The 24,674-nt window shown below is 37.4% G+C and overlaps 2 protein-coding genes across 4 annotated transcripts in view; one reads left to right on the top strand and one right to left on the bottom strand.

The window, feature by feature from the left end:
- Window positions 1–24,674, top strand: part of LOC101739626 (dnaJ homolog subfamily C member 13) — a 468,160-nt gene that overhangs the window by 304,494 nt on the left and 138,992 nt on the right. The window lies entirely within an intron of this gene.
- Window positions 40–24,674, bottom strand: part of LOC101745361 (putative phosphatidate phosphatase) — a 156,320-nt gene continuing 131,685 nt past the window's right edge. For both annotated transcript variants that reach the window (XM_062674104.1, XM_004922418.5), the window contains 3 exons: window positions 8,169–8,330; window positions 7,448–7,624; window positions 40–5,849 (listed from right to left, as the gene is read on the bottom strand). In XM_062674104.1, the coding sequence (XP_062530088.1) occupies window positions 5,739–5,849; window positions 7,448–7,624; window positions 8,169–8,330 (450 nt within the window). In that variant the 3' untranslated portion in view covers window positions 40–5,738. The remainder of the gene's footprint in view (window positions 5,850–7,447; window positions 7,625–8,168; window positions 8,331–24,674) is intronic.

Consider the following 24,674-nt stretch of genomic DNA (forward strand, 5'->3'; position numbering starts at 1 on the left):
GAAAAAGAAAATCTGAAATAACACAAAAATAAAAATCGATTATATCTTAACACGTTTATTATGCTTTATTGTTTATGCATACAAATTAAAATACAATAAATAGAGCTGCCTTTTCAAAAAATTAAATATCTATTTTTTATCATCTAAAAACAATGCATTATATGTTTTTACAAAACTATTTTTTATTTACAAGCACGATTTTTTCACAACATTCGATTCCGTCTCCCCTTAATCATAAAATTAAATACTTTATGTCTAATGTCGCTGTTTCTGTCACTGTCATACGTTTTCGCAATTTTAAAGTTAGAAAGAGACAACCTTATAACGCAGTATTGTATTTATGATTAAGAAGATACAGCTAACTTCTAAGAACACGTAATGTATCACCGTGTATTGCTTTTTTATTTATTTAAATTGACGAAATCTAGTAGGTATTTGCTGTTGTAGTCTATCAAAGAGTTATTATTGAATAAATTACTTGTTTGATATTACTTGGCTATAAAAAGCCATGGAAACTTCCATTTATACGTTGAATGGGTCTTTAAGTTAATTATTTTATTTTCTACGTACATACCCGTTGTTGTTTTTTAATACGTGAGAAAACATAATAATTTTGGAATAAGAAATATAGGCCTGTTCACGTTATGGAGGGTAGAAGTAAGGACCATCTTAGTGTATTAAAAATGTCCACTAAAATGCAGTCAGTTAATGTGACGTCATGTAGCAAGTGGAAAGATTACTGGTGGTATTTTTACTGGTGGTAGGACCTCTTGTAAGTTCGCGCGGGTAGGTACCACCGCCCCGCCTATTTCTGTCGTGAAGCAGTAATACGTTTCGGTTTGAAGGGTGGGGCAGCCGTTGTAACTATACTGAGATCTTAGAACTTATATCTCAAGGTGGGTGGCGGCATTTACGTTGTAGATGTTCATGGGTTCCAGTAACCACTTAACACCAGGTGGGCTGTGAGCTCGTCCACCCATTTAAGCAATAAAAAAAGCAGCGTCATAAACTAGCACACTTCATTTTAATCCAACACACTTCACTATTTAAAACTGCTATATTCCTATCATTTCACTAGCGCCATTTCGGTGAGTCTTCCAACAATAACTTGCTGTTTATAAAGTTATAGTGCTGTTTATAAAACCGTTATCGATTAATCAACTAAAACACGAAAATCGATAATATTTGTACATAAAGTGCTAAATACGTCTTAACATTGCTTTAAACACATACTATTATATATTTAAACGTGCACAATATCATATAATTAAAGAATAAATAATATGTAAGGCTTTTTTCCTTTAAAAATTCGTTTTCGAGTTGAAACTAAAAGTCTTACATAAAACGAGATATTAAAACTGTAATATACTTTCGTATTTTGAATCTAAAATCATAATCGATTTTAGGGTTGAATTTTGCGTGAAGGAATTTCTAATTTATATAGTCCGTAAGCACCTCTAAATATACAATATCATCAAGGGTAGTTAGCAGTCGTGTTAATTTCTGATAATAGTACAGTATAATGTTATATTCAAATTGTTTTCGTGACGAATTTGTAGGTCATATGAGTCGACTATTATCAAAGCCGGCAATGTGACTTTTGGATAATTATTGGTAAATCAGAAAAACTAATTATTGACTTTGTATTCCATTGGCAGTCACAAAACTCTTCTGAACGACATCTTAGATAAATAACAGGTTAAGTATTAACCTTTATTTAATGCAGGTTTTGAACCGTATTCTTCGAAGGAGACGATTATATTCAAATCAATCTGTATTGAAATATCAATAATTTTTTTTTGTCCTAATGCACAGATTGCCACCTTTGATAATAGACGACTCATATAACAGCACCACTGCACTAGTAAACTCATTTAGATTGGGATGATAATGTTTGCCCAAACGCATTCTCCTTGTTTGTAAACTATTTTAACATATTGGCCTGATCTATGTATGTATGTTACGAAATTTTTAAATTTATCTAATTAATTTGATACTTTTCATACAAGGATCGATGATAATAATATACATAATTTTCATTACTTTAGTCCAATAACCGGTCCAAGATTACCAGGATAAAAAAATATTACTAGAATGTTTAATTTGGTGTTCTATTAAAAAAGCAAGTTTTATTTTTATTTTTTCTTACTTTATTATACAAATTACTCAACTAAGCACGCAATAGAAGACAACGCTGACTGGTTGCCAAGCCAAGCAAGCAAGATTGCTACATGGTAGGCAGTGGCAACTGGTTCGTATGCTCATCTGCCTACAAGGGCAATAAAAAGCCTAAACGATTTTAACTACAACAAAAGATGAGCGTAGCTAAACTTTGAGCGGTTTAATAACTCATATCAGTGTTCGGAAGTAAAAAAAAAAACTTGACTACCCGAAATTGAACACTATCGAGGTAGCCTTTAGAGTCGATATATAAAACAAAAGAAACGAAGCACGTGATAAACGTAAATACGTGAATGAAAAAGTAAAATGCATTCAAAATATTTCTTAATTCATACTTTAAGATTATCTTTACTATTTTTCTAAAGCATTTCCCTGATATTATGTGTAAATTAAATAATATCAATAAAAATATAATACCATATAATAACAATATAATATCATATTATGAAATGTTTACCACTAAAGCACCTATTCTTATGTACTATGTATAATGTATTCTGTAATATGTATATATTTATATACATATAATATCACAGAGTAAATACGCTGTCATAGCTGTCTTCAAGACAATATCAGTGTATTTCATCTAACAAGTTTAAAACGACAATTCAATATTTATTTATTACAAATATAGACAGTGTGTAGACAATATATGGTCTCCAATAGTATATTTCTCTTAATATTGTCAATATTATTGTCTCCATCAATAAAACTATAATAAATAAATGCTTATAAAATATGAAGAATACATTTTTAGTATGCATAATTTTAAGCCGTAAAGTATTTTTTTTAAAAGTTCACGAATCACAATTTATCATCTAATATTATGGTCTATTGAAATTCTGAGTAACAGTGTGGCTGTTCCATTTCTGAAAGGTATAAGTCAGAGTTTCTTAAAGTGGGTGACGGAGTTTGAGATGCGCTGGTGACCGTATCGTATCTCGCCACATCAGCGCTTATGACGAGGCGATTCTTTGATTTATTTGATATGAAATCATACGATCGATTGGTAATATAAGAAGAACAAATTTAAAAGGATATTTCTTACAAATTCTATAAGACTTGAATATGAGAAGCTTAAAAAGAATTCGAGGTTTTTTTTTGTAATAAGTGTAATCGGTAATTGTATTTAATTGCCCAAAATTTTGATAGCACATTGAGAAACATTTCCTTCATATAAAAACGTTACGAAAGAAGAAACACAAAATGTCATTGTGAAAACAGATTGCTATGTGACAGATCTATGGTAATAGCCAAATATATATTATTTTATGTATGTTTGGAGTTCTATTCTAACGTATCGCAGTATTCCCGAAAAGCCAATGTTTTAAGTAGTAGTGGTTTTAATGCAAAATACACAACACATTGAGTTTCTCTCCGGATCTTCTCAGTGGGTCACGATTTTGATCGGGTAGTAGATTCAGAGAAGGACTGCTCTTGTTAGGGCTAGGCTCCTTACCAACGATTACGTAAGAAAATAAAATATTTTAATGGGCCCTAGCTTATGCTGCAATAAACTTGTCAGGCAGATAATATAATGATGAAACTAAAATAAATAAAAATGAGCTCTCATAAAACTACAAATTTACAACAGTAAAAATTAAAACTAAAATACAATGATATCTTCGTAATGTCTAAATATTTTCTATATATATCTTTAAAATGTACAAAAAAAAATTGCACTGTCTTATTAAATATAAAAAAAGAACACGAGAATAATAAGTTTAGGTCGACTTCATTTTTTTAGGAACACAAATAAAATATTTCGTCAATTAGTAGTTACACGCATAAATATGTTATTTTTGACCGATTTATAAAAAAAAAGTATTAATATAAAATAAACATGTTCAATGCATGCGTTCAAACATAACCTATTTGCAAAATAGAAAATGTTATTTTTCTACTATAAAATGAAAACTATTCCACTAGAGATAAGGTTTACTTTCGTTAGATTCTGTAATTATTTTGATTTAATTGAGGTTGCATATCATTGTCGTTTCGGTTTCTATACTAATTCCCTGGTGTGAGCGATTATACATAATGAAAAAAAAAAGCCCTATGCCTCGATTTTAAGACAATAAAAGCAATAACAGATCTAGAAAATAAATATACATTATGTACTCCTAATACGAGATTAATTTTTCCAATATATGCAAATCTTAACAAAAAAATCGCTACTAATGATAACCCAGATTCTGTTTTATCTACGACTTAAGCAATAAAAAATGTCCCAAATAAACGCAATTCGATAAACAGCTTTCACATTCCTGCAAAGGTTTTTTTTTAAAAAGAAAATTGGCCGCGTAATTGACAATAATAAAATGTGATCTCCTGAATTGTTCTTAAGACTATATTATATTCTTTCAAAGAGAACCATTAACTCCTCCATCTAATAGAGGCAATGGAAACATTTTCATGCCTAAAATAGATTTAGCTTCGACAAACAAAAATCCAGTTGATATGTACATGAATAAATAGTGTTTAGTTTTTTTTTTTTTTGTGATAACACAAGTCACGTTACTCACGACCGTTGGAAGCCCGTGTCTGCTTTATCTATTCCGCTTAATACCTTCAGACATGACATATTCATGTGAGACCATCTTTATCGTCCGCCTTATTACGCATTCTGTTTAAAACTCTGTAATTTCTTACTTTTAAGTAACTTTAACTGCCCATCGTTCTGATGGCGGAAACGTTAAAATACTCGAGAGATACATTTTCAAACCTTTTAAAAGGCGACTAATGACAGTTGGTTTTACTACTTTGTCATTAACGAATGATCGTTGTTTAGATAAATAAAATTCGAACGGTGCGCTATCGAGAAAATGCTATCAAGAATGTTTGTAGGAAAATTTAAATGTTTTTTTTTTTTTTAAAACAATTTTCAATTACATCGTTTACTGACTACAATTTTAGTTTTCGTAACGATTATAATCTTTGCATTGACAACATTTGAATTTAAGTAATATTACGAGTATACTATAATTTAAAATATATTAGCATAAATTTTTCTTGCAAGATCTAGTGGCAACTTCACCATAAAGGCATCTAATTGTTCTCTCATAAGATTCATCCACCCAACAGCTTCTATTTAAATACGCGAAGACTCTCTTATTGAACAACATTGAGTAATCAAGAATTCTTTAATTAAGTTCCTTAAACTTGTTTGTTAAAAGAGCTGAAAATTTTATAGATAAGATAAGATTTTAATTTAATATTGTAACGAGCCATTGCATTTCTTGACCGTGCAGCGACCGTTCAGGTGAATAAAGTATCTGTCAAAAATGACACATGTCAGATTTGACGTGTGTCTAATCTAACTGAGAGGGAAGAGCACTCTAATCTAACGCGATTTTGCGTCACACATCCATACGTGCTATATACTTGTTAACCCCACACAATATACAACGAAAATATAGCGTTTTAAATATTCACTGCGTTAATGTTCCGAAATTCCATTAATCTTATGTATCGAGATACTCATGGGAGATCCACGATATGTTCGGTTGACATCACGACACCTCGCTGCCGGAACGCGAGCTGTCAACATTTGTTAGTCAGACTTGGACGCGAGGGTGGCTGTTTCCGTTGGTCACGTGGAGTTCTGCCTCGTGGTGGTTGTGAGAGCGGCAGGATCGAGTCTTACGGAGATTCGAGACGCAAGCGTACTGAAAAGAAATTCAACGTGTATAGCTTATTGGGTATATTAACGTCATTACGGATCCTCCCGATCCATTAACGGGGTACCACAAGCACCGGTCACCGTACTCGTCGAACCTGTCGCTTCCGACGAAGGGCTCGACGAGTGAATGAACCCATAGACAGCCCACTGAGCTTCTCGCCGGATCCTCTCAGCGGTTCGCGTTTCCGATCCGGTAGTATATTCGGCGAAGTACTGCTCTTGCTAGGGCCAGTCTTAGCAACACTTCCGGTTTGAGCCCCGTAAGCTCACCTACATGTTAGGGTGAAACTGACATAGCCTCACAAGGCTATCAGCATAGGTAGGCAAAAAAAAATTGGATTTTTTGAAGTGAAAACTTATTTAGCATCGTTGTGATATGAAATTCGATGAAACGAAAAAGCGACAGTAAAAAGAGACAGATACATAATTTCATAAATTTTAACGTGGGAGAAAATGAGATAGGAAGAATTATATAGTGTTTCTTATATTCGTGGTTCTCTTTGTGCTCTTGTTCGCACCTAATATTCGTACATAATACCATCTGAATAAATCTATGTAATATATAACGAATAAAATGTAGTATAATTATCAAACTTCGTATCACTATGATCATTACTAAAACATACAATTATCCTCTTCCCGAAATTTTATATTCCTCTCATTATCTTGAAGCTAAAATTTTTGAAGGTTTCATTTCTACCACGTGTAAATTGCACACATGCTTTTTTTTAAACTATTATTTTATGTTTTTAGTATTCATTAAGTTTTAGTTATTGCAGATAATTAAAATTCGAAAAAAAAAATCTGAAACTTTAGGTCGCGGCTTGGGTGTGCCCCTGGGGTTGCTGACGTCCATGAACGACGGTAACCACTCACCATCAGGTGGGCCTATACATATCATAACGTGATAAAGCAAAATAAATTACTTCATGTTCGTAATACATAATTATTTTAGTAATGCAGTCGTACACGCATTGCTACACCTTGGTCTGATTAATTACCATACTTGTTTAGATCGTGATAATGACAACGCGTAATGTATGCCTTTTTTTTCCTACCTGATGATTGAAAAGGTATGTCAGCGTAACCATAACGTGTAGGTGAGCTCTCAGGGCTCAAGCCTGGAGGCGTTCCTAACACTGGCCCAAGCAAGTGCTTGCTTCGCAGAATCTACCAAAAGCTCGGAAACGCGACCCACTGAGAAGATTCGGCGAGAAACTCAGTGGGCTAATGTATGCCCATAATCTTAATGGCACTTTTGACATGACATGTACCTAGTCCAACGGTAACGGGCGTTTTCTAAAGTAACACCAATTTATTAACCGAATTCAAAGATAAGTTTACCAACTAAATCGTTTTTTTTTTTAAATTAGTACCAGTGTGTTTTGGATTTGTCATTAGTGTGAAGGCATTTGTCTGAAAAAAATTTTTTTTTTAATCTTTTGGCCGCGGTTTGTCTCTGCCTCTGGCATTGCTGAAGTCCATGGGCGACGGTAACCACTCACCATCAGGTGGGCCGTGTGTTTCGTCTGCCTATATCGGCAATAAATAAAAAAGAAAATGAAATTATTAAATTTTACTTACAATAACAAATGCGTATATAATTCCAATACTGAAACCGGCCAGAACGTCGCTCCAGTGGTGCTTGTAGTCGGAGACGCGGGTCATCAGCGTGTACCAAGTGAACGTGAGCAGGATGAACTGGATACCGTGACGAAGCAGTTTAGAACCGCGCCACGTAAAACGCTTCTGAAGGTAAATCTGTGGTAAAAGCATTAGAATGAGTTTTACTGGTGGCAGTACCTTTTGAAGTCGTCGTGGCCTAAGGGATAAGACGTCCGGTGCATTCGTGTTGAACGATGCACCGGTGTTCGAATCTCAGGCGGGTACCAATTTTTCTAATGAATTACGTACTCAACAAATGTTCACAATTGACTTCCACGGCGAAGGAATAACATCGTGTAATAAAAATGAAACCCGCAAAAATTTTAATTTGCGTAATTACTGGTGGTAGGACCTATTGTGAGTCCGCGCGGGTAGGTACCAACGCCCTGCCTATTTCTGCCGTGAAGCAGTAATTCGGTTTGAAGGGTGAGGCAGCCGTTGTAACTATACTGAGATCTTAGAACTTATATCTCACGGTGGGTGGTGGTATTTACGTTGTAGATGTCTATGGGCTCCATTAACCACTTAACACAAGGTGGGCTGTGAGGTCGTCCACCCATATAAGCTATTAAAAAAAATTCGTCTTTCCACAATCACACACACAATCGATCCAATTTTTCTTAGGTACCTCAAGACTTACACAGAAATAGAGCATGGTAAACGTTGCGAACGATGAGTGTCCGCTCGGAAACGACAGTCGCATCTCCTTAAGCAGCTTTTTGTTCTCGCCCAAGCATTCGAATACTTCAATGTACTTCCAACGATACTCCGGTAATGAGCAATTTATGTCAGGCTGGCAGACCTGAGGACAAAAAAAAAAACAAATCTTATCTTCTTATACCTTTAAACGAGCAATTCTTGTATATATATATAATCAGAATCTCGGAAATGGCTCCAACGATTTTCATAAAATTTAGTATACAGGGGATTTCGGGGGTGATAAATCGATTTAGCTACGATTTATTTTCAGAAAATGTTGTTTTATTAGTGTTTTTAATAATCAACTCTTCCCGACATCTATTGGCGAATAATAATACTATTTTTCTTAATTGAGGGCAACTAACCGCTTTAAAGACACAAAAAGAAGGCGTTATCAAAAAAAAAAAAACGATCAAAGCTCGGTCATCATCTAGCAATAATAATAATAAAAACTTTTCTAGATAATAGTACTTTTTTGGTCTAATATGTAAGCGTTCTAAAAATCATCTTCAATCAAGTAATTGTGATATTAGAAACAATCTTTTTTATTGTTAGTATAATTATTTTTACTGCTTAAATGGATAGATTAACTCACAGTCCACCTGGTGTTAAGTGATTACCGGAGCCCATAGACATTAACAACGTAAATGCCGCGGCCCATCTTGAGAAAAGACTTAGTCTTAGTTTTAACAGTACAACGGCTGTCCCGCCCTTCAAACCGAAACGCATTACTGTTTCACGGCAGAAACCCTACCTATTCCTTGGTAGCCTAAGAGGCTATTCCAATTACGCCCGGACATGTAGCTGACCTCGCGGGGACAATATGAGAGAATTTGTTAACACTGGCCCTGACAAGAGTAGTGCTTCGCAGAATCTACCGTCGGATCGGAATCGCGAGCCACTGAGAAGATCCGGCGAGAAACACAGTGAACTATCTATGAGTCAGTTCGCTAGAACTCGAATCGAAGAGCTCGACGAGGACGGTGATCGGTGCTTGAGGGTCCTAAAATCACCGAGAGTAAATCCAGGGGTTCTGGCAAGACACCTTTCGGGCGAGGGCGGCACTGCGTTACCACGTCGCGGTCAGCCTAAGTTTTTTTTATTTTTTTTTATTGCTTATATGGCTGGACGAGCTCACAGCCCACCTGGTGTTAAGTGGTTACTGGAGCCCATAGACATCTACAACGCAAATGCGCCACCCACCTTGAGATATAAGTTCTAAGGTCTCAAGTATAGTTACAACGGCTGCCCACCCTTTCAAACCGAAACGCATTACTGCTACACGGCAGAAATAGGCGGGGTGGTGGTACCTACCCGCGCGAACTCAAGAGGTCCTACCACCAGTAAAAAGTATAAACCATAAGTTTTTCCGACATTTCATATACACACTTTTAGTAATTACGACTAAGGTTATTATTATAGGTTGAGTGTTACATGCACATCGACAGTGTTATAAATAAATAGGTCAATACTTAGAAATTCATAAAAAAAAATTAGTCAGTCCAATATTCAAATACACAATATAAAAATAATTTATTTATTCAAAAGTTTCATGAACTATTTTACGCAGACAACAAATTAATGGTGCAAGTATTCATATTCAACATCAATTTCAAGTTGCTCTAGGGCTTTTGAGACCTTTATCGTATTAAACAAGTTTTATTAAACAGATAATAATTATAGTTAGTATAGATATCCACATGTTGACATGTATGAGGTCGCGACTTATGCCGAGTTTACATTACGAAATTAGTGTCATGCATGTTGAGCTCAGTTTCACGAAAGTAGTTTCGATATATGCGAAAGTAATTTCGTTAAAAAATTAGTGTCGCGAAATCCACAATATCGCAGTAACCATGGCGCCTTCAGCATCAAAGCTATAATTTGCTATATTCAGTGTAGCTAAAGAAATGCTTATATACCTATAAACTTAAAAAAAGACTATCAAGAAAAAAAAAGTTGGTAGATTCGAGGATGGTCAACAAGAAGGCATTTAGGTGCAATGAAATTAGTCTCTGAATTAGCAGATGAAGATCCTGAGAGTTATAAAAACTATTTTCGAATGAGTGAAGATAATTTAGATTTTTTACTATAGGTGTTTCGGGACCCTTGTCATTGATATTCATTAATAAGATCTATATTTTTTCTGTACTCCATCATTGGTTTGCCATTTTCAACGCTCGAAGCGCGTCCGAACCATCGATATCGATGGTCCGAACTAACAATACACACGTCCGCACAGCGCAGGCCCTTTCGCGACATTAGTTTTACGTCGCGTCTACACTATGAAATTAGTTGCATGACACTAATTTAACCAAAAAATCGCGCAGGGCACGAAACTAATTTACATGCATGAAATTAATGCATGCATTACGAAAGTATTAAATTACACGTGAAACTGTTGGTAAAACTAATATCACGAAATTAATTTCACGCCACTAATTTCGTAATGTAAATTCGGCTTTAGAACCGCTCTATATACTATATAAAATAAATTCAACAATTATTGAGTTTTTAATTTAATTTTTCATTTTAAAAGTTTTGTTTAATTCGTTTTTGGTTTTTATAATAACTTTAATCAAATGGTGAGAGGATAAGTCTTTGCTCATTGGCTTCGTTTAAGAAACTAAATAAATGGTTTCAAAAAATTGTTCGTAGGTTAATGGGTCATAGAATTATGAATCAAGGATTATATTATATAGCTAACGGAATTTTTTACTCTATGGTTCTATACAGGGTAAGATTCCGGTATACCAGCATCGAGCAATGCATCAGTGCCATGTAATCCGGCGGTCAAGGTTTACTGGTGACAGGACGTCTTGTGAGTCCGTGCGGGTTGGTACCACCACCCTGCCTATTTCTGCCGTGAAGCAGTAATGCGTTTCGGTTTGAAGGGTGGGGCAGCCGTTGTAAGTATACTGAGTCCTTAGAACTTATATCTCAAGGTGGGTGGCGCGTTTACGTTGTAAATGTCTATGGGTTCCAGTAACCACTTAACACCAGGTGGGCTGTGAGCACGTCCACCTTTCTAAGCAATAAAAAAAAATTATACCACAATTTTGTCTACACGTAACAGTATTTTTTTTTCGTTTCGTATAATTTTATTATTTTACGTAAATATATCAACCAGGTCTTTAATGGAGGAACTGCCTTATATGGGATACGTCAATCTTCCATCAGCTGCAATGTAAACTAGTTTGTGATTGATTTATGCGTCCAGGGTTATGCTATTCAGAATATGTTAAACATATCCTTTCTGATTTTTTACGTCGTAGATTTTATATGGACAAGCCTTGTGACCGTTGCCAGTTGTTACGGAAATAACACATTAATCAGCAATCCGATCATGTGTTTGTCCTTATAACAACGTTAGTTTATTTATAGTAAAGCCCTATCGGGTCGTCGAGTCCACTCACGGGGCGCGGGACAGGCCTCAGGGAAACCCCTCTGCGCGGGCTTGTGACACCCTGCCTATATAGAGGCAGGGGTAGGTTGGTGAGTGGCAGGCTTGAGTTTATTATGGGTGGGACTAACTCTTCTTTCATCTCTTCTTCTCTCTTGATGCTTTCTTCTTCCTTCATCTCTTCTTTGTTCGGGGCGGCCGCTTCTCTACTCCATTTTTTTATTTTTTTTTATTTTAAAAGTTTACATTTAAGTTTTATTGAGTTTAAAGTCGCTCAGCGAGCTATGGAGAGGGCTATGCTTGGAGTTTCTCTGAAAGATTGAAACCGGAACGAGGTGACTCGACAGAGAACCAAAGTTATCGACATAGATCAGCGTATTAGTAAGCTGAAGTGGAAATGGGCTGACCATATTAGCCGGACAACTGATAACCGTTGGAGTAAAAGCGTTCTTTAGTGGAGACTGCAAATTGGGAAACGCAGTGCAGGCCGCCCTTAGGCTCGGTGGAGTGATGATCTGTGCAGGGTGACTGGTAGGAGCTGGATGATAGAAGCTGAGGATCGTGCTCAATGGCGTGCAATTGGAGGGGCCTACGTCCAGCAGTGGGCTGCTATAGGCTGATGGTGATGATGATGATATATATAGTGTTTTATCTTTATATATATACATATCTTCTATGTGTGTGTTTGTCACTGAACTTCTTCTAAACGGCTGGACCGATTTGAACGATTTGTTTTGTATGCGTTTGGGTGGCACCCTGAATGGTTTAGAATATAGCATTATAAAAAATAAATAATATATGTGTTTAAATGTTGATGTATTTATTTATGTACACACACTAACGAAAACGTCTATTTACGATTACAACTACAAGTAAAGGCCACGCGCGCTCGTACGTTACAATAACTATAGACATCTATATTATGCTTAGCGCATCGCACCATTCAAATTCCATTTTCAGTTTTTAAGTTAGACGAGTGTGTTAACATCAAAGAACAGCTTAAGTTAATTTTTGATTAGGCTTTCAACTTTAAGCGACTTTTGTCAATACGTGTATTTTATTATACGCTGCGCAACCCTGCGCGGACGTCGGCGCTCAAAAAATTGTTTTTAACTCCTCGTTTCGTTCATGAACCAGTTAAGTATTTATTTTTTCGAGTTTCGCTTAAGAAAAAGCGATACGGTAATTTAGTGATTATGTAGACGAGGCGATGGGCGGGACTGAGGCCGTGGGGCGGTTATCGATACGACTAAGAATACAAAAATCAGAAGGGGCAATGCTTTGAAGTTTTTTTTTTTGCTTAGATGGGTGGACGAGCTCACAGCCCACCTGGTATTAAGTGGTTACTGGAGCCCATAGACATCTACAACGTAAATGCGCCACCCATCTTGAGATATAAGTTCTAAAGTCTCAAGTATAGTTACAACGGCTGTTCCACCCTTCAAACCGAAACGCATTAGTGCTTCACGGCAGAAATAGGCGGGGCGGTGGTACCTACGCGTGCGGACTCACAAGAGGTCCTACCACCAGTTTTATGGAGGCGCGATTAGTAATTCGCGCTTAGCTATATTAATTATATAGTGACATAATTATTTCAGATTCAGAAAATGATGATTTACATGAGAATTATGGAGAGCAGCTGTCAATAAACAAGAATTCCATATGACCACGCCTGTTGTGTTAAGAGTAGCAGACTATGATACATAGATAAGAATCCCAGTGTAATAATCTTGAGACAAATATTCCCAATGTCAGTAAATTTATCAAAATTTTGAACTAACTGTTAGCTGTATTTACGCCTAGTATGTTGTTAAAAATAAATAGACGGAAAAGTGTACCTAGTGGTTTTTTAAGCAGAAACGGAGTTAGTTGAAGTCGTCGTGGCCTAAAGGATAAGACGTCCGGTGCATTTGTGTTGAAGCGATGCACCGGTGTTCGAATCCCGCAGGCGGGTACCAAATTTTCTAATGAAATACGTACTCAACAAATGTTCACGAATGACTTCCACGGTGAAGGAATAACATCGTGTAATAAAAACCAAACCCGCAAAATTATAATTTGCGTAATCACTGGTGGTAGGACCTCGCCTATTTCCGCCGTGAAGCAGTAATGCGTTTCGGTTCGAAGGGTGGGGTAGCCGTTGTAACTATACTGAGACCTTAGAACTTATATCTCGAGGTGGGTGGCGGCATTTACGTTGTAGATGTCTATGGGCTCCAGTAACCACTTAACACCAGGTGGGCTGTGAGCTCGTCCATCCATCTAAGCAATAAAAAATAAAATAGTTACATAATTGACTCTGTTTGTTAAGCTGGGGTTTCTATTGCTACAAGCTGGGGCTTAGGATAAATAAAAACATCTTACCGAAATATCAATTAAAAAATCACATTTAGTTTTTACGATAATTAAGGTAGACTTAACTAAAACACTGCACTTCTTCGCTTATTTGAGGTGATATGTATGTCGTTGCGATTAGAAATGGTCTTCATGTCCACTGTGCCACGTTTTCATAGATATTTCGACTATATCTACAATGTTCCAGAACATTCAAGAGATGTTCCATTTGTTTCGATACCTGTTTTGCTATTTGCCGATAGATGGCGTTACCCATACCGGCCTAACATTATTAACTCTTAAAAATCCATAGTAATATTGTTTCCCAATTTAAAAAATGCGGCTCATACCGCGGGATTCTATTAGCTATGCTTTTTTTTATTGCCCTTGTAGGCAGACGAGCATACGGCCCAGCTGCTGGTGAGTGGTTACTGTCGCCCATGGACTGCAGCAATGCCAGGGGCAGAGCCAAGCCGCTGTCTACCAAACCTAATATGCACGTCTGCTTCTACAATTAAATCGACCCACGAATAAAAAAAACTACATAGACCCTGATAATTTTGAATATACTCTATGCGCATGTAATTACCTAATGAATACGATAAAAATACAGATATCCGGCCTCTAATTATAATATCGTGATTTTTATTGATCACATTTTAAAACATACGAAGTGAAAGCATACGTTTATTTAGGTTAGCGTGACTATAACGAGTACTAATACGTAATTGGCGTAAATTATACATCAATAAGTATGTTCCAAACAATTTTTTTAATGTATGTACACGCCTTTTTAATATATATTTCTAATTGCCCAAGAGATGTTTAGCAAAAACGAAATTTACCGTCCGCAAAATGCACAATTTTTTTATTTTTTTCAACTCCATTTTGTAAACATGTTACTTACGATAAATTTGTTAATCAAACATCTGGAAATTTCTCGAATTCGAATTTTGATATAGGAAAGTCACGTTCTTTGAGTTGTTTTTTTTTAAGTATATTAAATGGAAACAAAAAAAATATAATAGAGTTCGCAAGATGGACGTTTCTGATTTTAATCGATTATATGATTTGAATTTTAAAGTAAATAATCGATTAAATTACAAATTTCGTACAAAACCACAGCAACGCAAACATCAGATTGAAACAATCAAGATTGCCCGAAATTTCTTGTAGGTTCTTTATTCCTTGTCTTTTCTATTTGAAATTGCAAACCCATAGACCATCATTTGTAAAGATAATCGCTCACGCTTGTGGGCATACACAATTATGTCAATTAAACTATCCCACAAATATACATAAATACATTTAAAAATTTATTTTGATACTTACTCAATTACGTACATACTTTGGTAAAGTCTGCATTGAGGAATAACTTAAGTAAACTTCTACCTCGATAATTCATCTAAAGTAATCAATGTAACTTAGTACATTCCCTACAATTAACTTAACGGTCTTAATATCCGCCATTTTCATTACTAATTACAGGCTTTAGTGACGTGCGATCGAGATTATTTAATTCGATCAGCATTCGGTTTTTTTTTATTTTTTTATTGCTTAGATGGGTGGACGAGCTCACAGCCCACCTGGTGTTGAGTGGTTACTGGAGCCCATAGACATCTAAAACGTAAATGCGCTACCCACCTTGAGATATAAGTTATAAGGTATCAGTATAGTTACAACGGCTGCCCCGCCCCGCCCCTCAAACCGAAACGCATTACTGCTTCACGGTAGAAATAGCCAGGGCGGTGATACCTACCCGTGCGGATTCACAAGAGGTCCTACCACCAGTAAAAAACGAGTACGAGTAAGATTACGAGTATGTTAGATCTTATTTAGTGTGAGATTCAATTTTGATTGGCTTGTTGGTCGAGCGATCACTCTCGAGTATTGCGGAGTCAGGACTCGATTCACAGTCGGATTTAATTTTTATTGTTAAGGATTTATTCGTGGTCTGGATGTTGTACAAGTATAGCGTACGTAAATAATAGCCTAGGGGCATTAAATGTAAAACTAATGACGTAACTATAGGGGGCATGGACGCGCAAAATACCACTGGTCCCCCACTCAATGCGGCTCCAGGACGTCTGGGAGTTCGAAGTGACGTAGCATTTTTATCAAAAATAAAATATAATTTATGTCCGAGGGGTTTTCCCGAGGTACGCTCCGCGCCCCCGCAAGGGGACGCATCGACCCCCACGGGATTTATGTATTTTATTATATATATAAGTACTTAAAATCAACTGAAGATATATATAACTAAAGATAAAAATAGTTTATGGATATATGTACATAGGTTTATATATGCTTTTGAAAATTAAATGTATTATTTTAGATATTAACTGTGGTGGAACCAACTTTAGTAACACGATTGGGTGACTGCATCAGTGATTTGTTGAAATTAAATTTCAACGTGACGATTTTCACTGGATCTCCGGTTCAATGAATTTGTCGCGGTCTTCTGATGGTGTAGCTGCCCCATTGTGCAAAACTTTGATATTTGGCGCGGTTATTAACCTCAAGGACCACTGGTTTTTAAGCAGTTAGCAGAGCACATCGTGTACGGTTGGTAATTCTATATCTTATGGTTAAAGCTTTGTTAACATTAAATTACAGCTAACGGCAAACCAAAGCGCATGATTAGACGGGTGGCGCAGGATGGTAGTGTCGAACATGTTTACGGGGCCCCGCTATTTTAGTTAAATTACAGTTTACTGGCGGTAGGACCTCTTGTGAGTCCGCGCGGGTGGGTACCACCACCCTGCCTATTTCTGCCGTGAAGCAGTAATGCGTTTCGGTTTGAAGGGAGTGGCAGCCGTTGTAACTATACTGAGACCTTCGAATTTACATCTCAAGGTGGGTGGCGCACTTACGTTGTAGATTTCTATGGGCTCCAGTAACCACTTAACATCGGGTGAGCTGTGAGCTCGTGCACCCATCTAAGCAATAAAAAAAGTTAGGTATGTATTATTAATATTTTAGAAGTTATTTAGGAGTTGAAACAAACGAACGAATTCCGTGTAATGTCCATTTCAAATGATCAGTTAATGTCACAGCCCTACGAATAAAAAATACGTTAAAGGCATTTTTTAGACATTCCAATGGATAAATAAATAATTTTGATGCACTAATCGAAATTGTATAAATTAAATACAAACTCATTTCGAAACTATTAGAAACTTTAACATCTATTTTAAACTTTCATTAAATGACAACTTTTAAATGTGCCACGCATTCTTTATTAACGCCTAATGACACATCTCCATTTTAATCTACACCGCTAAAGTGAAATGATAGAGTTGTGAAAATGCTAATATCGAAAATTGTCGATACTTTATGTGGATCGATAGTCGGTTATCGACTTTCCCTTTTCCGCTTTCATGGTTCGATAACGATTTCGTTATGAAATTATCGATGAATATATTAACGTTCGGATCGGTGGGAATAATTTAGGTAACGGAATTTAAAAAAAGAAAATTTTAATTTGTTTTACCAATTCAGGTGCCTTTTCATAGCTTTTTTTTAAATGTGTAACATATGTTGATGATGGTATTATAAATTAATTGAATATATTAACAATTAATGAGCAGAGGGGACGTCTTAAAAAAAAACTTTAATAAACTGTGTGAAAGAGGATATATAAGAGAAGGCTGTGAGTGCTGTGAGGTGGTGCGATGACCTCCGAACGGTAGGTGGCAAGAAGTGGACGAGGAGAGCCATAGACCGGGCTCAGTGGTGTGGATTAGGAGAGGCCTATGTCCAGCAGTGGACGACTGTGGGCTGTTGATGATGATGATGATGACGATGATGATGATGATGATGATGATGTGGATTTCTCTATTTCTGCCGTTCACCATAATTGAAAGGGTATAAAAATCACCATTTCAGCCATGCACCAGTGTACACTGTACAATGAGCATTATTGGAAAATTTATTAAAAAAACACACATTATCAAACTTGTAAAAGCGCCTATCCCCGCTAAATTACCGCTACAAGTATACTTAAAGAAGTATCAAAGATTACTCACATATTACTGTTCACTTAAATATAAACTAAACAATTTTTAAGAAACGTTATTTTGACGCTGTGATTTGAAGAGGAAAAAAGTGAACAAAAATGAAACGAATTGAACGGAGGTCGTATTTAATTAAAATTTACATAAATAAGATGTTAAGTAACAATATCGAATGTTTGACGGTTTTTTTCCTTCTCTATTCGCTGGTAGCCTAAGAGGCTTATTCCAGTACGTCCGGACGGGTCGGTGAGCTCACGGGCTCAACCTGAGAGAATTTGCGAACACTAGCCCTAGCAAAAGCAGCGCTTCACAGAATCTGCCACCGGATCGGAATCGCAACCCATCGAGAAGATTCGGCGAGAAACTCAGTGACCTCAAGTCATAAAGATAATTAATTTACTAAAAAAATTATTAATTAACTATACTGAGACCTTAGACCTTATATGTCAAGGTGGGTGGCGCATTTACGTTGTAGATGTCTATAGGCTGCAGTAAAAGCTGCACATCACAACGTGGGCTATGGGCTTGTCCACCCATCTAAGCAATAAAAAAATAAAAAAAAGATCTCTTAAGCTACATTCATTAGTTCGCGTAATCCCTGTGCGCTCTCGCACCGTAACGGTCGTCGAGCGAATTATAATCCAAACAATCAGATTGGCATAATCAATGTGGACGTTCATGCACGACATCGTTCGACTCCATATTGTCCATTAGCTGTGTCAGTTCTCGACGAGTTACGAATATAAAACGTTAAGGAGGCGGTTTCTCCACGAGACCGCGAAGCCGATGTTTGTGTACTTAATATTAAAATGGTATTTTCGATCGTTGAAACATTATTTTGAAAATTCAGAAAAAAAGCAAAGAAAGGTGTTTCTTTTGAAAAAGTTTGATAATTGAAAATTTTAAGATGAATGCTAATAATAAGAATTAAAAATTACAAATAAAAATAAAACTACGAGTTTTAGAAAAAAAAAGCAAAATATAAATAAACGGTATTCACTTAAGTCGACAAAAATACAACCAACACAAACAATATATTGATAACCAGCCATTGTTAAATCCACAGATTCGGTAGAATCTGGCGCCAAGTTCCGTTCAAAAATCCCGTTGTAAACGGAGCGCCAGACTACCGACTGTGTTTACTGTGAGCAGAACAGTTTTTTGAGGTTGCGAAATTTTATTTAATTCTACGGTACTTCTGGTTCCTAAATTGTATATTATATCAATCGCTCACAACTTTATTTTACTGATATTAACTAGTTATATCAATTACAACAATTAATCTACTTGAAATTATTAATTTTATCACCACAAACTATGGCTCGCTCAAAAATTTCGATCCTGACTTTTTTCGATGTAAAAAGTGACATGCCACAGACTATAAATATTCGAGAATGGTAATCTACGGCCGCCAGGGTGCGCTGGAATTATTCCTATTTGTAATGGATTTTATGACCTGGTAACTGAGACCTTTAAGTCATGTCTTATTTTAATTTATATTCATATTTTTATGAAAAATGATATTATGGAGTGAAATGAAATGTGATATTATGGAGTGAAATGAAATGAAGATGATTAATTTGAGACATTAATCAAAAGGGATGAAATGAAATGAGATGAGATGATATGGAATGAAATATAATCTCAGTAAAATGGTGGTGGTCATTTACTAAGATCTCAGTAGACTTTTTGGAGGAAACCGAGAAGTTACGTACAGCGGCTTTGTTTCATTTTCCCACGTTTGTGCACTTTCACAGATATTAAACAGTTAATAAACCACTATTATTACACATTTAAACCCGAATAAAACACTAAATAGACAAATTAAAACAAATCACACAACTTCACACCTCGCGTTCCCGCCAAAAAGTCATTATTCCTACATAAACTGTAGCTTCAAGGGGATAGTTTGCAGTTCTTATTGAACGGTTTATACATTAAATAACGTTAATGTTGTTACTGTTAGTATTTTAGTTTAAGTACTGCCGAAGCAAGTACTGTTGTTACTGTTGGAGAAACAATTTTGTTTTGTAATGTAATACCGAAATACTTTACGAGATGGCGTTACAAAAAATCCCTTCCCAAAACTATAAAACCGTTGTGATTATCTACGAATAATAAATAATATAATAACTAATCTTTATTCGTAGGTGATTGTTTAAGATGCTATGAATATTTCGGTTTTGATTTCATCAAAATAACTTGAACTTTACTACTGAATTCCGATGAAAATTCTAATTAAGGCTGAGTTAAGTTCAGCTTTTTATTTAAGCCTCTTACTGTAGTTTTTAAATTACATTTATGCGGATTGATGTTTCAAGGCTTTCAGATTTTAATTTTAAATTCTGAAATAATTAAGAACAGCGTCATCTACCCTTCACATTAGAAACAAAATTTAATTCGGTTTAAATTTGTAAAAGTTGATGTTGATTATTATTACACTGTAACGCAGCGTTCCGTTTCGCGGGGCAACAGCAGCCAAAGGGAATGTGACTCAGGTCCGTGCCGCGACGACCCACCCCGCGCTACCCGCGCCCGCGCATCTGTTGCATCATTCGCAGTAATTCGCACCCCCAATTATGGCAATTAGTGCGCGCCAGACTTTGAAGCGAAATACACGCGTTCCCGGTCGATACCGGAACTGACAACCCGAGTCTCATGCCAGTCAGGCACCTAACATTAAACTGGCAGCCCAAGCGCGGGCCCTTTAACTAGTATTTCGGAGTGAATCTACGTAATTACGACACGTACTCGTCGTCAGTCACGGCGTCAATCCGATTTTCAAGACGTTGAAGAAGAAATTGGTTCAACCGCGGGACCGACGCCAACATTTACCGCAAACAACATGGCGTCATTACAAGAAAGTCAAATGGCAGCATTCGAACGCCTACTCGACCGAGTTTTTGAGCATAAAACTCAACTCGAATCATCAGCAACACCGACGTCGGAGCCGACATCGCCGCCTTCCTCGACGCCCGCTCACCATTCTGGGAACTTCGCGTCATGCACGGCGCGGTTCAGCGGAGCGCCCGGCGACTCACTCGACGGTTTCCTTGACGCGGTCGAATCATACAAAGATTGTGCTGACGTAGGACACGCCATCGCGTTACGAGGACTCCCGATGTTACTAACCGGAAATGCAGCCGTGTGGTGGCAAGGCGTTAAAGCTAGCATCACTTCCTGGGACGACGCTTTATCATCGTTACGAAGCGCTTTCGGTGATTGCAGACCGCCCCATCGAGTCTACTTAGAGCTCTTCAAAATGTCGCAAGGACAAAGAGAGAAGACGGAGATCTTCGTTGCCAGAGCACGAGCCCTACTAGCTCGACTCCCACCTGGTGACCTTAGTGAGAAAGTTCAAATTGATATGCTTTACGGCCTTCTACACCGTCGTGTTCGTAAAAGATTAAGAAGAGACGAAGTAACTTCATACGACACGTTATTAAAGAAAACGCGCCATATCGAGGACTCCATCTACGAGACCAGTCCGCCTGAATTTATTCATCATCCTCAGCGAGCGACGCCACGTTCATCGGGTAGTACCGTAGGCGAAGTTCCCGCCGGTGCTTCGACTTCGGCGCGGATGACGCCGCGGAAAATATTCAACTCGGGCGCCGCTGGCGGCCCGCCACGCGACGACAGCGCTGCGCCGAGCACCGTTCGAGTCCCCGCGCCTCGCTACACGAACACTGATAATGTATCATCTACGTCGATTGTTAAAAGACTGTTCTGTGTTTATTGCAAAAAGTACGGACATATTCGTGATGAGTGTTTAAAATTAGCGTCAAAAACGAAATTCGACAACGAAAATACGCAAGCTGTATCCTCGTGTTACGGGTGTGGTACCAAAGGTGTTACTCGGTCTCAGTGTACAAAGTGTAACGCAAGTTATTACGCCGTCGACGCTGCACGGACCCGATCAGTCACATCCGATTTACCTATTGGTAAAGTAAATACACAGCTGTCAAGTTCAGTGAACTCTATTCATCGCGACAGCTCGTTGCATACAGCTTGCACTTCAAACACCGTAAAGTCGTCCATTTATATTAATAATCGTAAACAATGTTTTGTTGATAATGAAAATAATTATTATCCTACCGATTTTAAGGCGATTCTTCCTTCGCGCTTTTTCGGTACTGATAACAAGGTTAGACTTCAAAATTATTCTAGACTTAATCATAATATAAACAATAATATTAGTTCTAGGAATAGGCCCCTGATGCGTTACTCGAGTGGTACCGAACCAAAACATAGTTATTCCGAGGTACCAAGTGGCCGCGATAGGGTGACCATGATGAACGAAAATAGGGTGACCATCGAAAACGTCGGACATTTTTCGACAATTAATTCTAATGTGAAAAGTGTTGCCCAGAGTAACTCTACTGAGCACCAGGTTAGGTTAAGACCAATTTTAAGTGTTCAAATGTTAGGTATACGAGGTAATGCTTTGTTGGATACGGGAGCTAAGAGTAGCGTTGCCGGAGCGTTGCTTTATGAATTGCTGTTAAAGCATAACCATCCGTGTGAGGAAACCAGGCGTCGGGTGAGGCTTGCAGACGGTTCCGCGCGCACCCGCCGAGTTTTGCTCACTACTCTTGAAGTAAGGGTAAGTCCCGAAAGGTCAGTAACCCTTGAATTTACTGTTTTTCCAGATGCTCAAAATAATGAAACTTTGCTTGGCATGGATTTTTTGGTGGCGGCAGGTATTGTGCTTGACTTTGCTTCATCCACTTGGCATTTTTCAGGAAAACGGGTTACCTATCCAATTGAATATGAGTGCCCTAAGCCATGCATGTTTGCTTCTACTGCTGACTTCCTGCGTGATGATAAGGGTTCTATGCTTGGCTCCGATGAACGGCAGCAGCTATCACATTTATTGCAGGAGAATGGAGACATCTTTAGGGTGGGGGGAGCCCCAACCCTTTACGCCGAGCACCACATTGATACCGGTGATCATCCGCCTATATCGGTACCGCCGTATAGGCTCACTCCTGTGCTTCAACAGCGAGGAGAGGTTCTCGCAATCGATTTGTTCGGGCCACTGCCAGAAGGAGAGCAGGGGGAGCGATGGGTACTCCTGGTAGAGGATGTAGCTACAAGATGGGTAGAACTCTACGCACTTGTTGATGCCACCGCCGTGGCTTGCTCCCGAGTCCTACTGGAAGAGTATTTCCTTCGTTATGGCTTGCTTATGCGTCTAGGGGTGTAACACGTAAGTTCATGCCACGACGGGATGGCCCGTATCGCGTAGTAAAGATAGTTAGTCCTACAACGTACTTCATAGCAGACTTGTCAAACAATGTCATCGGCAAGTATCACACCGCGGATTTAACCCACTCTCCGTCAAATTCAAGTACGGATCCAATTATGCCAAAGAGGCAGAGAGGAAGGCCGCGTCTTCAGACTAACAGTCCCAAGTTGGACTCGGGACGCGTTCCCAACTTGGAGGGGGAGTATGTAACGCAGCGTTCCGTTTCGCGGGGCAACAGCAGCCAAAGAGAATGTGACTCAGGTCCGTGCCGCGACGACCCACCCCGCGCTACCCGCGCCCGCGCATCTGTTGCATCATTCGCACCCCCAATTAGTGCGCGCCAGACTTTGAAGCGGAATACACGCGTCCCCGGTCGATACCGGAACTGACAACCCGAGAGTCTCATGCCAGTCGGGCACCTAACATTAAAACACTAATTAATTGAGCGTTTCATTAGCTTTTAAGCTGAGTGACTATTTATAATTTATTTTTATTAAGTAATAAATGAGCAAAAAATAATACTTAACAAAAAGATATGAAATCCGAACAAAAACAGTTTCACTGTAAAAAATTGCGCCAAGTCCACGTTTATAAAACTCATCTCAATAACATTTGCACTTTACAAAAAAAAGAAGACTTCAATAGCTTTCATTCTCTACAAAAATATGTGAAATACAAAAAAATACCAAGAAACCGTCATAAAGATGAAAAAATTAAAAAAAAATTGTTGAAAATTTAAAAATAAAAAAATTAAAATTTTATCGTGCTTGGCGCGCGTCATTGAGTACCCCAAAATTTTTCGGAAGAATTTCAACCCGAGAAAAAAACCATTTTGCTTTAATATACAGTGAAAGCTGAAAAAGTTACCCAGGTTGTCTTTTTCGCTCTTGTTAGCGTTTTATGAGAAATTGAGACAGAACTACGGTAATTTTCAACAGCTCTCACTATATACCTATGGGCTATTATATGCCAAATCGACCACTTTTGCGTCCGACCCCTTTAGATTCAGCTGAAACTTTAATATTCTTTTCTACCCTTTGAAAAACATCTTTGAGAATTTTTTCAAATGTTTTGAAGCCAACGTATACATACGTATCGACTCGTAAGTAGTTTGTATTTGTATAAGCGAACACGAGAGGGTGTTTAGTTCAAATCATAAAAGATGAGTGGGAAATGAAAAAAATTCAAATAACATACGTATGAGATGTCGATTTTACTTAACTTTTGTAAAACTTATTATGAAATAATAATTCATTAATTACATTTATGCATTTCATAGGTTGACCTACTTATAAATTTCTAAACATTGAAAGGATGTTCATTTATCCTGAAAATTTTGGGGTACTCAATGACGCGCGCCAAGCACGATAAAAATTTTATTTTTTTATTTTTAAATTTTCAACAATTTTTTTTTAATTTTTTCATCTTTATGACGGTTTCTTG

The sequence above is a fragment of the Bombyx mori genome, chromosome 19 (genome assembly GCF_030269925.1).
Source record: "Bombyx mori chromosome 19, ASM3026992v2".
NCBI classification, from domain to species: domain Eukaryota; kingdom Metazoa; phylum Arthropoda; class Insecta; order Lepidoptera; family Bombycidae; genus Bombyx; species Bombyx mori.